Here is a 13618-nt window from a genome sequence, read left to right as displayed (position 1 = left end):
CCCGCTCGCGGATTGGTTGGTGGGCCCGGCGGGTGGCGACGCATGCGCTCTCTGTACCCAGCTCAGCGGCTCGGCCTGGAGGCTGCGACCGCTTGTCCCGTCCCGGAGCGCCGCCGCGGGGAAGCAGGGCCGCCGAGCGCCGAGGAGGAGCTGGGGGCAGTGAGATCCCGAATGTAGGGGGCTCTCCAATCCGCCGGAGTGCGGCCGGGGGTCGCTCCTGATTGGCTGAGGGTAGGGAGCCACGTCAAGCTACTCGGCGGTGACGTCACGTGGTACGTCGGTGATGTCATTGCAGGGTAGGGGTGACATCCCTGCCTGCCTCCTTCGGGGCAGAGGGAGCCCGCGGGGGGGGGGGGGGGTGACGTGTGTGTGAATGGGGCAGGGCTGGGTGCTGTGCGGGGAATCGCGGGGTGTCTAGGGCAGCTGGGGGGGCATAGGGGCAATGGAGCCTGTGGGCTCTGTAGAGTTGGGTGTGGCACCACAGGGCACACTGGGTAGCGTCGTGATGTGTGCAGAGCGTGGGGTGCTACCGGGAAAGGGAGCATTTGGGACAAAGGGGCTGAATGCACTGTGGGAAAGCAGTGCTGCTAGGCCTGCATGTGAGAGATGGGTCCATCTTGGTGCCTGTGCATGAACAGATGCCGTGCTTGCCTGGCCCCCATTACTTTTTAACTTCCTCTCCTGGCTTCACGTGGCTGGTTGTGCCCTGTGTTGCCCTCTGAGAAGAGGCGTAGATTAACTATGTGTAACTATGCCCAAATTTGAGACACAGTTTTTCTCTTGTTGTATGTGGGATCTAGATTTCCCTGGGACAGATAAACTGCCTGTGTTTCATAATTATAAGTGTCTCTGAAATGGGAGACTGCAGAGTTGCTGCAGCAATTGATTTTCCTGTCACCTGAGTGGTGAATGAGAGATTGAGGGTGAGAGAGAGAGAGAGAGAGTATCCCTGGAGGGGCATGAAACTAGAAAGAAGGTGGAATCTGGCTTGCATCTGTCAGTTGTGTTTATGGAGCTGTTGATAAATCTCTTTGTTGCTGACCACCATCTCTTCTTGGAAATTGCATGCTTTCCTTCCAGCCAAATGCACCGGTTGTTTTCATAGACACAGGTCCCTTTTCTGTCTTGAGGGTCCTGATTCAAGATTTTGGCCTCCATCCATCACTCTTGAGCTAGAAGGGCCTGTGTGCTTAGTAAAGACAAAGCCTTCCCTGGTGGCTTGTGGAATGAAATGTTCTGAGAGCAAAGCATGAAGTGAGGGGTGGGGACATGGCTCTATCAGAAGGCTGCGGTCTGCAGAATACAGACGTGAGAGAACCATTTAATTGAGGGGTTTGGAGGAACAGTTTACTCAGCTGGAGGAACAGTTATCCTGACATGAACCCTTTATGGCCAGAGGGATAGCTTGGAGATATAAGAGAGAGGATGCATGCGCTTTCCAATAGCAGAGTGGGGTTAACAAAGCTGCTGTTGAGTAAGAAGCAGTGTATGAGTCTTCCAGCTAGTAGGAGATGGGGAGGGTCAGTGAAGAACCTTGTTCTCCCAGTTCTGAATGTTTCTATCCCTGTTGATTTCACCTCGCAGTCAGGCTGTTGCAGGGTGGTGATTTCTGCTAAAATCCCATGAATTCTCATTTCTTAAAACTAAACTCAGGTGACATTTCTCTTTCGCTAGGGTTTACTGAGACTGAGAGGGGAGAAAAGCCTTGATGAAGAACCAAGGTGGGGAGAACAAAGCTGCTCTGCTGCCTGCCAGTCCTCTCAAAATGAACAGCAATCTGGTGCTAGAGGAAGGAGACTTAGCCGAGGCTGCAGCACCCCTTGAATCTGGGGACTCCACAAGCCAGTCTGAGACATGCAACTCTGAGCCTTCTGCTGCTGGCAATGTTGAGAGCCTGACCAGTGAGGAGCAGGATAAGAATGAGGGTGTGTTTCTGTTTTGAACTGACTGGCCAAGTCTGGCCGTGGCTTTCTCTCTGGGGTAGCTGTTGTAACAAATTTCCATTCACTCACATGCGGGAGGCCTGTGGCTTTAGAAGCAGAGTCCTGGGTTTCATATCAGGTGTGTGTAATATCTGTATATGTGCAGTCCCAAAGTAGTAACCATGTGTATGGGATGGTGGATACAAAGGGGTGAAGATGCATCCACTACTGGTTCTGACCTGGCTGTATTGAATTATTTACTGTTCATCCATTGCTCTGACCTCTAGGACCTTCGGGTCAAAAAAATCAAACAGACCTGCTGTATTGGGCATTATTATTAGCAGTCCCCTCACCACCACCACCCCTGAGCCTATGCATTTGCTCTGCTGTTGGTGCTATAGATACAACAAAAATAACCCTCCAGCTGGGGAAAGCCCTCTAATTAAGTAAGTAGTTAGTTGAAATTAACCCTGCCATCCACACTGATGACCAGTAAATTTGGGGTCTGGTGAGATGTTGGGAGCCTGGTGATGCTCCCTAGATCGGAAGGGAACTCAGCCAGAAGTGCAGCTCCATTGTCAGAGCAGCTAGCTAGAGATGCAGTACCCGGGGAGAGTGCATGTTGCTGAAAGTTTGCTGGCCCTGATAGGAAGCCTTTCCACTGCACTCTGGTTATTACAGAGGGCAACTGCAGAGAGGAGCTAGCAGGATAGACAGTGTTAGAGAAAGTGTCATGCGTTTGTCCTCGCCTCTCCTGTCTCCCATAGCTTCTCATGTGGAGGAGGAGACAAAATCCTCCCAGCCTGCCATGTGTGATGTCTCTGAAGAGCTGAGCAGGCAGCTGGAGGACATCTTGAACACATACTGTGTGGATGCCAGCCAGGAAGGGCCAGGAGATGATGGTGGGCAGAGCGAGCCCACGGAGCCAGACGAAGCAGACAAGTGCCGGAGTGAATCCCCCAGGAATGGAGAGCAGGAGCCAGGCTGCTCTGAGATGAATGGAGAGAAGGAGGGCTCTAAGGGAACTGAAGAGTTCCGAGCCAATGACGAGTGTGGGGAGCGTGATCAGAAACGGGCCCAAGAGAAGAAAAAAGCCAAGGGTCTCGGTAGGGGTTCCCAGCCTTCGCCTGTGGCCTGCCTGGGGTGGGGAACTTTCCTCCTGGGACCTTCCATTTTCATAGTGATTTAACTGCCCTATGCTAAAGCCAGTGAAATAAGCATCCTAACCAAGCCCTGCACAGCAATATTACAAAAATGATATGGCTCCATGGGATGTGAAGAAATATACCCTGTGCTCAGGCACAGACCAACCCTGAGCACTGACGGAATCTCTGAATTCCGGGTGCACACAGTTTTGGCAGGGCATGTACAGCTTTGCACTTTGGGCCAGGCTGAGTGCATGGCTTCTGAAAACTGTTTTCCCTCCCCACCCCTCAATAAAAGAGAAGGATGCAGGTAAGATCCTACAGAGACCATCAGTCTTTCCTGCATTTGGGTAAGCAAGTAAATTGCCCTCTTTGATCTGCATAAGCTGACAACAGAGGATTTCCAAATAGGGTGCACATGCAAAACAAGTATACAATTGCCTGTCTAATTTACATCTATGTTTATTGTAATTACATGTACAAATTAGGCATGAAATTGAACGCACAACTATGCACTAAACTTCTTTCCTCCGCTGCATTTACCGGAGGTTGGGGTAGTTTAACAGTTAAACCTGGACGTGTGAGTCCAAGACTCCCAAGTTCTATTTCCTGCTGAGCCACATGCTGTCTGTGCGGCCTAGGTCAAGTTGCTTATCCAGCCATCTAGCTTAGTATTGATATGAGCCCCCACTACTGTAATATCTGAGCATCTCATTGATTTAATGTACTTATTCTCATGGGACCCTTGTGCAGATGGGGAACTAAGACTGAGGCTCAGATCTTCAAAAGTATTTAGCTATAGAGCCCTGCAACCTGACCCGAACCCCATGGGATTTGACTACAGGTGCCAAGTCTGGGTCAGGTAGGAAAAAAACCGGACTGGCTCTGGTCAGCACTTCTCCTGCCTGGTTGCAGCACTCGGGTGGCTGCATGTCCTGCTCATACCGAGCACCACCACTTCACTGCACTGTGTGTGCTGCAGACTGGTTGTGCTGAGGAGTCACAGTGCTTGCAGGCACTTGCAGCTGGCCCCATAGGCCTGAGGAGCAGATCCAGCCCCCCAGCAGGAGATGGCAGTGATGCTGATGCAGGTTCGGGGGTGGGGAAGTGTTGGGGTCAGGTTGGGAAACAACTTAACCTTCTTGGGCTTATGTCAGGTGGGCTTGGGTCTGGGTCAGGCTTAAAAATTGGGCCTGGGAAGGTATCTGTTTAGACACCCACCTCTCACTGAAATCAATGAGGTGCCTAAATTCCTTTGAGGACTGGACCTAAGTAACTTTCCCAAGGTCTCACAAGAAGTCAGTGGCGGAGCAGGGAATTGAACCTAGGTCTCTGGAGTCCATCCTCCCAAGGAAACCACCCCAAACTAAATTACACTGGTGGTTCAAATTCACGTGGAGAATCTGGGAAGTGCATCCGGGATCCTAGCTGTGGTTTTGTGTGTATTTGGAGCAGGGAATTTAGCAGCTTCTGGTTTCCACCTGGGTGCTTCCCATTTGTCTTGTGACTCAGAGCTCTGTGTGAAAGAGCTGTTTCTGCTTTATGTCTTGCATTCCAGGCAAGGAGATCACTTTGCTGATGCAGACACTGAACACGCTGAGCACCCCAGAGGAGAAGCTGGCAGCACTGTGCAAGAAATACGCTGAGCTGGTCAGTTCCTAGCACTACAGGCTTTAGGGCGGGAGACATCTCTCGCTGCCGAGAGATCAAGATTGTTTGGCAACATAGGAGACCTAGGTTGAGGGGGACAGCCCATGCATACGCTGCAGTTATTAAACCTGGGGCCTAGCTGCATTTTTTGAACCCAGGTGTCCAGAGAGTTTTTAAATCCACATTGGATATTCTTCTAAAAGATCTGCTCTAGGAATTATTTGGGGGAAGTTTTATGGCCTGTGCCATACAGGAGATCAGACTAGATGATCACAATGGTCCCTTCTGGCCTTCTGAGAATCTGGAGCAGGAGATGATGATACCGATCCATCTCTCATGGAGTTTGTGAGGTTGATTAATACTGAGCATGTCTACAGCACCTTCCATGCAAGAAGCCTCACAGTCCCTCTACAAGGTGGGTAGCCTCATCACCATTTTACAGGTGTGGAAACTGAGGCACAAAGAGGGAAAATCACTGCCCCCGTATCACTGACACAGCCACAAATGGGATCCAGGAGTCCTGACTCCCAATTTCCCCTTCATCACTCCCTCTCCACGATATAAGAGCTATTGTAATACCTGAAAGAGGCACATGGATATGGACTAGCTGTACAGGGAACAGCCTGACTCAGAGCCGTCCTTACAGAAATAAGTTCCATCGGAATCCAGAGTAGCAAATGGTGCCCCAAGAAGTTCTTCTAGAGTGATGAATCCAGGGATAGACCCCCACCCGCATCTAAGCCTAGGACAGTATTTAGTGCTAGAGCCAGCCCCTGGCTGCAGGAAAGGTGGTGTGCCCAGCAAGAGCTCTTGCTGGAATAGGGGATGCTGTATAAGCCATGGATTTCTCCAGGCCTCATTACTGCAGTGACTGTTTGCACTGTGATGCTATTGTTATTCTCCTTGGGGCTAGAACATTCTCCCCCTGAACCCAGAACCCTCTCCCTGGGGTGCAGCTGGAGTTTGCTTTGCTGCATCTTTCCCTCTCTGCTTCTCCCTCCCTCCAGCTGGAAGAGCACAGGAACTCCCAGAAGCAGATGAAGATCCTTCAGAAGAAGCAGACGCAGCTGGTGCAGGAGAAGGACCATCTGAGGAGTGAACATAGCAAGGCCATCCTGGCCCGCAGCAAGCTGGAGAGCTTGTGCCGCGAGCTCCAAAGACACAACCGTACCCTGAAGGCAAGAGCCTCCTCGCTTCCCACCTCGGGGGCTCTGAACCTGAGAGAAAGGCACCAGCAGGACAGTACTCTGCTTTATCTCTCTTCCTCAGATCCGTGGTTGCCAACCTGTTAGGGCAACTGTACTCATTTACCAGAGTGAGGGCTTGGCCGTACCTGCCATTTATTAGTGTGCTAACCTTGCACTGCTTCTTAGCTTGCACAGACAGTGAGAGACTGGGGATTTGGCATGTCTAGTGAGACTGTCAGACAGTTTAGAGCAACTGGTGCTTTGTGATGGGCTAGAGCATCCTAGATGAAGGAAGTGTGCAGTGGCAATGCCCTGGCATCCAGCACAGAGGCTCTTCGGTAAGGTGGGGAGCTGGGAGCCAGGACTACCAGTCGCACTCTTGAGTTTTGATAGCTGGGAACCCCTGGGTAGGAAGCAGTATCTGGCGTTCAGCCTTACCCCACATGGGAGGTAAGTGTGGTCTATGTGAGACTGTCTGAGGGCAGCCCACTTTCTGCATAGCCCTGTGTTAGATTTCACTCCACGATACTGCCCATCTCTTCCCCGTCGCTAAACCTACCCAGTGCAGGACAGCTGAAATGGGCAGATCCATTGTCCATTGTCTGCCTTTTGTCTCAGGTGGATGGATAGTTGGAGATGGGGGAAAAGGGCACCAGGGTGGGCTGGGGGATGGGAGGATGCAGGGCAGGGGCCACACAAACCTCTTTCCTTTTTGGCCTAAACGATAGCACCTGTGCCCTGGAGGGCAGGGTGGTTTGGGTAAGTTGCTCTGTGGTTTCAGCTGGTCCAGATGTTCCCTGTGCCTTACACGGGGGATTGACCTGGGTCCCTCTGTTCCTTTTCTCCTTCTCCCATAGGAGGAAGGCGTCCAGCGCGCACGGGAGGAGGAGGAGAAGCGGAAGGAAGTGACGTCGCATTTCCAAGTGACGCTGAATGACATCCAGTTGCAGATGGAGCAGCACAACGAGCGGAACTCCAAGCTGCGCCAGGAGAACATGGAGCTGGCAGAGAGGCTGAAAAAACTCATTGAGCAGTACGAGCTGCGGGAGGAGGTGGGGCACCCATCGGAGGAGAAAAACGGGGGCGTAGCGGGGATAGGGTGGGGGCTCTGCAGAGCAGATGGAATCCTGGGGCAGCTGGGAGGGGGATGTTTCCTCCACTTCTCTCTCTCTCACACACGCACACGCATTGCTGTTGGCTGCACAGAGCTAGTCACCCCAGACCTGCCTGATACTCCTTATCGCCATTTTACAAATGGGAAACAGGCTTAGAGCTGTGAAGTGACTTGCCCCACGCAGCGAGCCAGTGGCAGAGGGGATTAGAATGGAGGAGCCTTGTGCTCTAAGCACCAGACTGCTGCCTCCCCCATGCAGTCACGTGGGTTATTGGAACTGAAAACATTGAGATCCCTCCTTTGCTAACCCAGATACTATGAACTAGTGGGCATGTCCCACATAGAATGCACAGAGCCACTGGGTGGCCTGTGGAAGTGTCCTCCGGGGTTATATGCCCATCTGCTCCTGCAGAATCACTGACGTGCGATGTGGGGAGCAGAGCGTAGGTGACCATGTTAGTAACAGCCCCTGTATTTCCCTTGGCAGCATATCGATAAGGTGTTCAAACACAAGGACTTGCAGCAGCAGCTGGTGGATGCCAAGCTCCAGCAGGCCCAGGAGATGTTGAAGGAGGCAGAGGAGAGACACCAGCGGGAGAAGGACTTTGTAAGTCTTCAGCTTTGGCAACTATTTTAGCAAATCCTGTTGAACCTTTTAGCTCTCACCTCCCTGCTAAGGCTTTCCTAAGAGCAGCTGGCCTGTTGGGAGGTAAGGAATTGCCCAGCCAGATGAGGCTGTCCCAGTCCAGTATCCTCTGCAGTGGCCATCCCCAGCAATAGAAGCCCTAGTCTGTTCTTCAGCACTGGCTGTGCTTTGCTACTGGATCAGTGCCAAGATCCTGCCTTGCAGGTGTGTCTGATTCTGACCCAGCTGCTCCTACCTGAGCTAGGATGGACTCAAACTCTTCCCTGGAGTCCAGTTAGCTCACTGCATTCCCATCTCCCTTATTCTCCTCTAGCTGCTGAAAGAGGCCGTGGAGTCTCAGAGAATGTGTGAGCTGATGAAGCAGCAGGAGACCCATCTCAAGCAGCAGGTGAAGTAGCACGGCCCAGGCTGTCTGGCTCTTATGGTTCCCTTCATCCTGCAAAGAGGTGGAAGGGAACCTGGTTCCCTGGCGGGGAGGGGACAGTCTGCATCAGTGTGTTGGCTCCTCGATTTCAAAGCTTGGAAGGTCTCCATCAGCACAGGAGGTACAATGCAGGGTGGGGTCTCCCTGTGCCCTTTAAGCTCTCTGCTTCCTTGGAGGAAGGAAGAGGCCCTGGTTTTACCAGCATCTTTCTCAGTGCTGGGGTTAGGCTGTCCTTTCACACGGGACAGAAGGCCTGATCCTGCGAGGTGCTGAAGTCAGTGGAAGTTGAGGGCATGCACCACCTTGCAGGATTGGGCCTAAGCAAGATGGGAGGATTGTGCCCCTCTGTCTAGTCTAGGACTCTGAGCATAGCAGCTTGGTGCTGTGAGTTATACCATAGAGCTCTGAGTTCTACTGAACCACAAAGGTTTGAACCCTAAGAGTCAGCTCAGTTCTTCGCAGAAATCCAGCCTCTCCCGTGCTGGGCACTGAACTGTGGCGGAATGGGGAAGGGAGGCTGAAACAACAAGATGTCTGCTGTCCAGTGTCAAGGTACTTGGCGCTGAGCTGTAATTCTCTCTCCCTAGCTGGCCCTCTACACAGAGAAGTTTGAGGAGTTTCAGAACACGCTTTCCAAAAGCAGTGAGGTGTTCACTACATTCAAACAGGAGATGGAAAAGGTACGGTGGCTGTCACCCCTGTTGGCCAGAGAGCTGGCATGGGCCTCCCTGATGTGTTAGAGCCACTTTCTGCCACCATCCCCACTGGGTTTCCAAGCTGGTAAAACAGCAACTCCTTGATTACTTGGAGCCCAGCTTTCACCATCCTCAGAAATCCTCCAGGAGCCACCTACTCCTAGGAAGTCAACCAGCTGGATTCAGCAACCATTAGCAGAAGGAGTCTTCCTGTGGAACGGGATGGGTGGAGTTGGTCTGGGATGGGGTGGGAGAGGTTGGTCTGGGGTTAGCAGTGATAGGCAGATCCTGCACCTGAGCCTTCCCAAAGGTTATTAAGGGAGTTTTGGAGCTGGGCGTGGGAGTGGCTTAGTCCCATCTCTTATTTAGGTTTGTTGTGCCCTGGTCGATGGGTGGCTTGGGGAGGCCTGGTCAATATATTCCCTCTCAGTGAAACTGACCCCAGTAGGTGGGATGAGGCAAGGCGGAAGGGCTGCTGCACTTTCCTGGGCTGGCTGGCATCTGACCCCTTGCTCGGGGAATGTCCATGCCCCCTCGAGGGTGCTGTAGAAACTGGCCAATTGTGACGCTCTGTGTCGCTGTTTCACTTTTCCTTTTATTACTGTATTTCTGCAGATGACAAAAAAGATCAAGAAGCTGGAGAAAGAGACCACTGTGTATCGGTCTCGCTGGGAGAGCAGCAACAAGGCTCTGCTGGAGATGGCCGAGGAGGTAAGCCCCATCCTTGGTACCATGCTGCAGCACCTAGTCAGGCATCTGGTTCAGTTCTGCATTTTATTGGGTACACCGAGACTGGCAAATAGCCAATGGCGAATGCGTCAGAGCGATCTAGTGGTTAGAACAGGCGACTGGGAGTCAGTACCAAGAGTCTGGTTCCTGGCTTTGTCACTGACTCATTGTGTGATCTTGGGCAAGTCCCTTCCCCTCAATGTACAGAGGGGCAAATTAAGGCAAAGGGGATAACAAGACTCACCAGACTTATGGTGGGGAAGCAAGGGTTAATGATGATGCTTGAAAGGAAGGTGCTACCGAGATGGACAGTCACTCCTTGCGCCCCGGGGAACAGGTAGGTTGAAAAGGATGCTGACAGCATAGGAGTGTTGGGTCCTTCGCTGACTGTTGATGTGTTTGCCTGTGAACTTGGCTTGTTTCTTCCAGGAGTTTCCCTTTGCCTCTCTTCCCCGCCTCAGACCCTTGGTTGCTGTATTAGCTGTAAGACTCTCAATTCCTCACCTTCACTGCTTAGGGACCGTTGACTCTTTTTGCAGAAAACCCTTCGGGACAAAGAGCTGGAAGGGCTTCAGGTGAAAATCCAGCGTCTGGAGAAGCTGTGCCGAGCCCTTCAGACCGAGCGCAATGACCTGAACAAGAAGGTGCAGGACCTGTGTGCCCATACGCCCCAGGCTGAAGCAGACACGCTGGAACCCCTAAAGGACCCGTCTCGAGACAGCTCTGGTGAGCCAGCACTAGGGGGCGCTGTAGTACAGCAGTGCCCCAGGGAGGATTGTCTTCGCTCAGCAAAGCCCATGCACTGCACAGAACCTGCGGAGAACCCTGGAGAACTGAGCTTAGGAGCTTTGGGTTAGGTTGGGACTGAGGAATGCCCTCGCTGTGCTGACTAAGCCCTTGGATCAGCAGGTGGAGATAGAGGAAGGGATGGTAACATATGAATGGTTCCACAGACTGACCTAATGTCCTTTCCTTAGTCCCAGGACTGGGGGCTTTGAGATTTTCCAGTTTAGGCTTTTGGAGAATTTTTTTTTTAATATATACATATATATATATATGATATATAAAACGATGTGCAGGGCAACATATGCTTTTATATATGGATATATATAAACTAGATTGACCCATTTCCCTGCGTGTGCATGGGTATCTAATACACGGATTTTCAACTGATTGGCCCTTTTGCTAAAAGACCTTGTTAGTAGTGGGCTGTGATGCCCTTTTAAAAGCTAGTGCAGCCCAGGGGGCCAGATGGGCGAACTGTCTCCAGTCCCTCCTGCCAGCTCATAGCATCCAAACAACTGGAAATGTCACGGGTGCGGTCTATAGCCATTCTGCTTTCAACGTGACTTTAAAGCAGAGAGTGGAAATGGGGAGAATTTGAAGCATTTCCCAGCCTTGGATGCTCCTTTTTCTCCTTCCTGGTTTTAAACTAACCTGGCTGTAGGCAGGCTGCTGGGGTTGCTGGCTTATTTTTTCCTGGATAGCACGTTCTCTTTCCCTTAGAAGAAAGAAGGAAGAGGCTGTTTTTCTTTGTCATACAGTCCATATATTGTATGGGAGCAAAAGGAAATGGAGAAACAGTGGGGGGTTTGGACACATCAGAAAGCACCCTAGTGACTGTCCCTCTGGGCCTTTGATATTTCCAGAACCTGCCAATATCCCAATAGCCTTATAATTCACAGTTGCCTCTATGCTATACGCACACATGCAGAAGTGTATTAAAGAGTTAATCCAAAGGTCTACTTCCTACTTGTTTTGCACATGAATACCGTGAGGGGGGTGAAGAGGTCCTCCAGGTTATTGTCTAGATTCCTTTCCCTGTGGAAGGCCTCTGTGCTGCCCCACGGTAGGTGTTTACAAAGCAGTGGTTCCATAAAGACAAAACCTCAGCTTTCTCCTTGGCTGAATAGTTGGACCCATGAGCAATGTGCTCTGGGCTGAGCCCCGAGAAGGGAGCTGTGTCCACATGGATATTCTACTGGCTGTGACGTGTTGCTGCTGCTCCAGTGCTCTGGCAGGCTCCTTTTGACTTTGTCATAACAGCACCTCATTCACAAGTACCCTTCCCCAGTAACATACCCATCTGACCGTCTTTCTGGCTGTCAGACTGACAGCTGCTCTGCAGGGAAAGATTGCTGAGAGAAAGGGATGCATGTAATCTCTCCCTTCAGCAGAGTGTAGGAGAAGCGCACAATTTGTCCATCCTGTCAGTCCCATGAGATGGGGAATTCGTTGCTTTAACAGGTCCTTTATGGGGGTAAAATCCCACTGACTTCAGTTTGGGAGTCTTGCCTGAGCAAGGACTTCTGGGTTTTGCCCTCACATAACCATTTCTCTAAACTCGTCCACTCATGTAAATCTCCCCATTTTGGAGGGCAGTCCTCTGGTAGTTTTGAAGCAGGCCTCACTAAAACTTTAGTTCACAATATACTTTATTTTCAGTACCATCCTCCTTTGCTTAAAACCAAACATGATCAGCTCAAGTAAATTTCAGTCACTCTCCGCTCTGTTATCTTACTTGGACTGGATCTGTTTGGTGGGGAACATTAATTTTTCTTCCCACTGTTTCTCTTCTGGTAACACTGTTTAGCAGCTTCTCTCTAGGCAGCTACACAGGGCCTTGTAAACCATCCACAGTGCTGTTTTGGGGATCAGCCAGCAAAAGGTGCTACTGTACACTTGTCCTGTCTCCACTTGAGTTCAAACAGTATTGAACCAGTATGACTTTTCTGATTAATGCACTAAGTCTCTAGTGGAGACAGGACCTAACAAGCTGGAATCTTTCTGGTCTTCACAGAGCAGAAGATCTTAGCCTGCTGATTAGCCTGGGTCTCTCCTTCAGTCAGTGAAACGTACTCCATGGAGCTTGGCTTTGGTTTTGTCTTCTGGCCCCCTTGCTTGAAGTATCACTACTGTCAGCTCAAGGAAGTCTCTCTCTGCCTCTCAATGCAAACTGGGACTTACTGAGCAAGAGAATGTATTTATGACCTGACGGGACCATGCCTCGTTTTTGGAAGGTTAGTTAAGGTGAAGGGCTGCAGCCTGTATCCGGACTTTCCTCAGCTCCTGCTGTTTAGAAATCCACAAACTCTTTTTGCGATGGTCCAGATAACCTGTGTCTGGGATCTGTTGTATGTATCTTCATATCCAATAGAAATGCACATAAACTACTTTCTGGTGTGTCTGTACTTCTTTCCCCCTACACCGTGAGCCAAGTTTTCTGTATCGTTCTAGAGAGAATGATGTTCTTCTCTTGTATCCTAATTACAGGCTGCATCCACCATGGAGTGTGCATAAAATATTTGCAAGTAACCAGGGAGAGCAGGAAATGCTGAGCATGGGGAGGGTCAGTGCTCTGACGCTGATGAGTCACTAGATCCATATGGCTACTTGTAGGGCTGCACCATAACAGGGCCCTCCTTTGTGTGTTAGGAGGAAGCATTGATGAGCTGGGAGCCAGTTCAGCATTTTAGCAAGAGCTGGGGGCAAGGTGCAGTACATTGTACCCTTTTCACACAAGGATGCTGATGCTATGTCTACACTACGGACTTCTGCCAGCAGAGCTTGTCAGTCTGGAGTGTGAAGAGCAATGATCACTGACCGACTGAGCTGTACCAACCAAAGCCACTAGTGTAGATATAGCTATCCCACAAAACAGAACTTTAGCTTATCTTGCTCAGGGCGGCTGGAATAAGCAATGTCAGCAGAAGTGCAGTTTTGCTGGTTTTAAGCTGCATTCACACTAGGAGTATTTTGCCTGTGCAGTGCTCTGTTACAGTATAGTGTAGACATGGCCTGAGCCTGCCAGCCTCAAACAGTACTCAAGGAATCGACTGCTTTACCTCAGGCCCGTCCCTTTGTTCATCGCTTGCCAAACACTGGCACGGGGTCTTGTCCCCTGTTCCTCCTCTCCATGCTCTTCTCCTTGGTGCCATGTAACCTCAGTGGCACTGAGCTGCAGTTTTGATTTTTGCCCTTGTGGGGATGTGTCATTCCAGATGAGCCCAATTTTACACAGGTCTTGTGGCTGTCGTGAGTTGGGCTTGCACTGTATCCTGTCCCCAGGCAGAACAACCGCTCCTGCTCCTGGTGAAGCTGGGGGT

General features: G+C 51.0%; 1 protein-coding gene across 5 annotated transcripts; it reads left to right on the top strand.

Annotated features, from left to right (window-relative positions):
- The first annotated feature begins 50 nt into the window (after nt 1–50).
- Nucleotides 51–12685, top strand: TXLNA (taxilin alpha). Of its 5 annotated transcripts, none has more exons than XM_050932435.1 (11): nt 51–173; nt 1675–1925; nt 2690–3028; nt 4626–4717; nt 5725–5895; nt 6762–6956; nt 7506–7625; nt 7978–8052; nt 8676–8768; nt 9399–9494; nt 10052–12685. In XM_050932435.1, exons 2-11 carry the CDS (start codon nt 1709–1711, stop codon nt 10367–10369), a joined length of 1716 nt encoding a protein of 571 aa, XP_050788392.1. In that variant the 5' UTR covers nt 51–173; nt 1675–1708; the 3' UTR covers nt 10370–12685. The 5 variants fall into 5 exon arrangements, with proteins under 5 accessions (XP_050788392.1, XP_050788388.1, XP_050788391.1 ...); XM_050932431.1 differs by having other exon boundaries at nt 51–231; XM_050932434.1 differs by having other exon boundaries at nt 51–272.
- The last annotated feature ends 933 nt before the right edge of the window (nt 12686–13618 follow it).

The sequence above is a fragment of the Gopherus flavomarginatus genome, chromosome 22 (genome assembly GCF_025201925.1).
Source record: "Gopherus flavomarginatus isolate rGopFla2 chromosome 22, rGopFla2.mat.asm, whole genome shotgun sequence".
Taxonomy (NCBI): domain Eukaryota; kingdom Metazoa; phylum Chordata; order Testudines; family Testudinidae; genus Gopherus; species Gopherus flavomarginatus.
The sequence above is the reverse complement of the archived record's forward strand: the minus strand, read 5'-3'. Positions and strand labels throughout refer to the sequence as shown.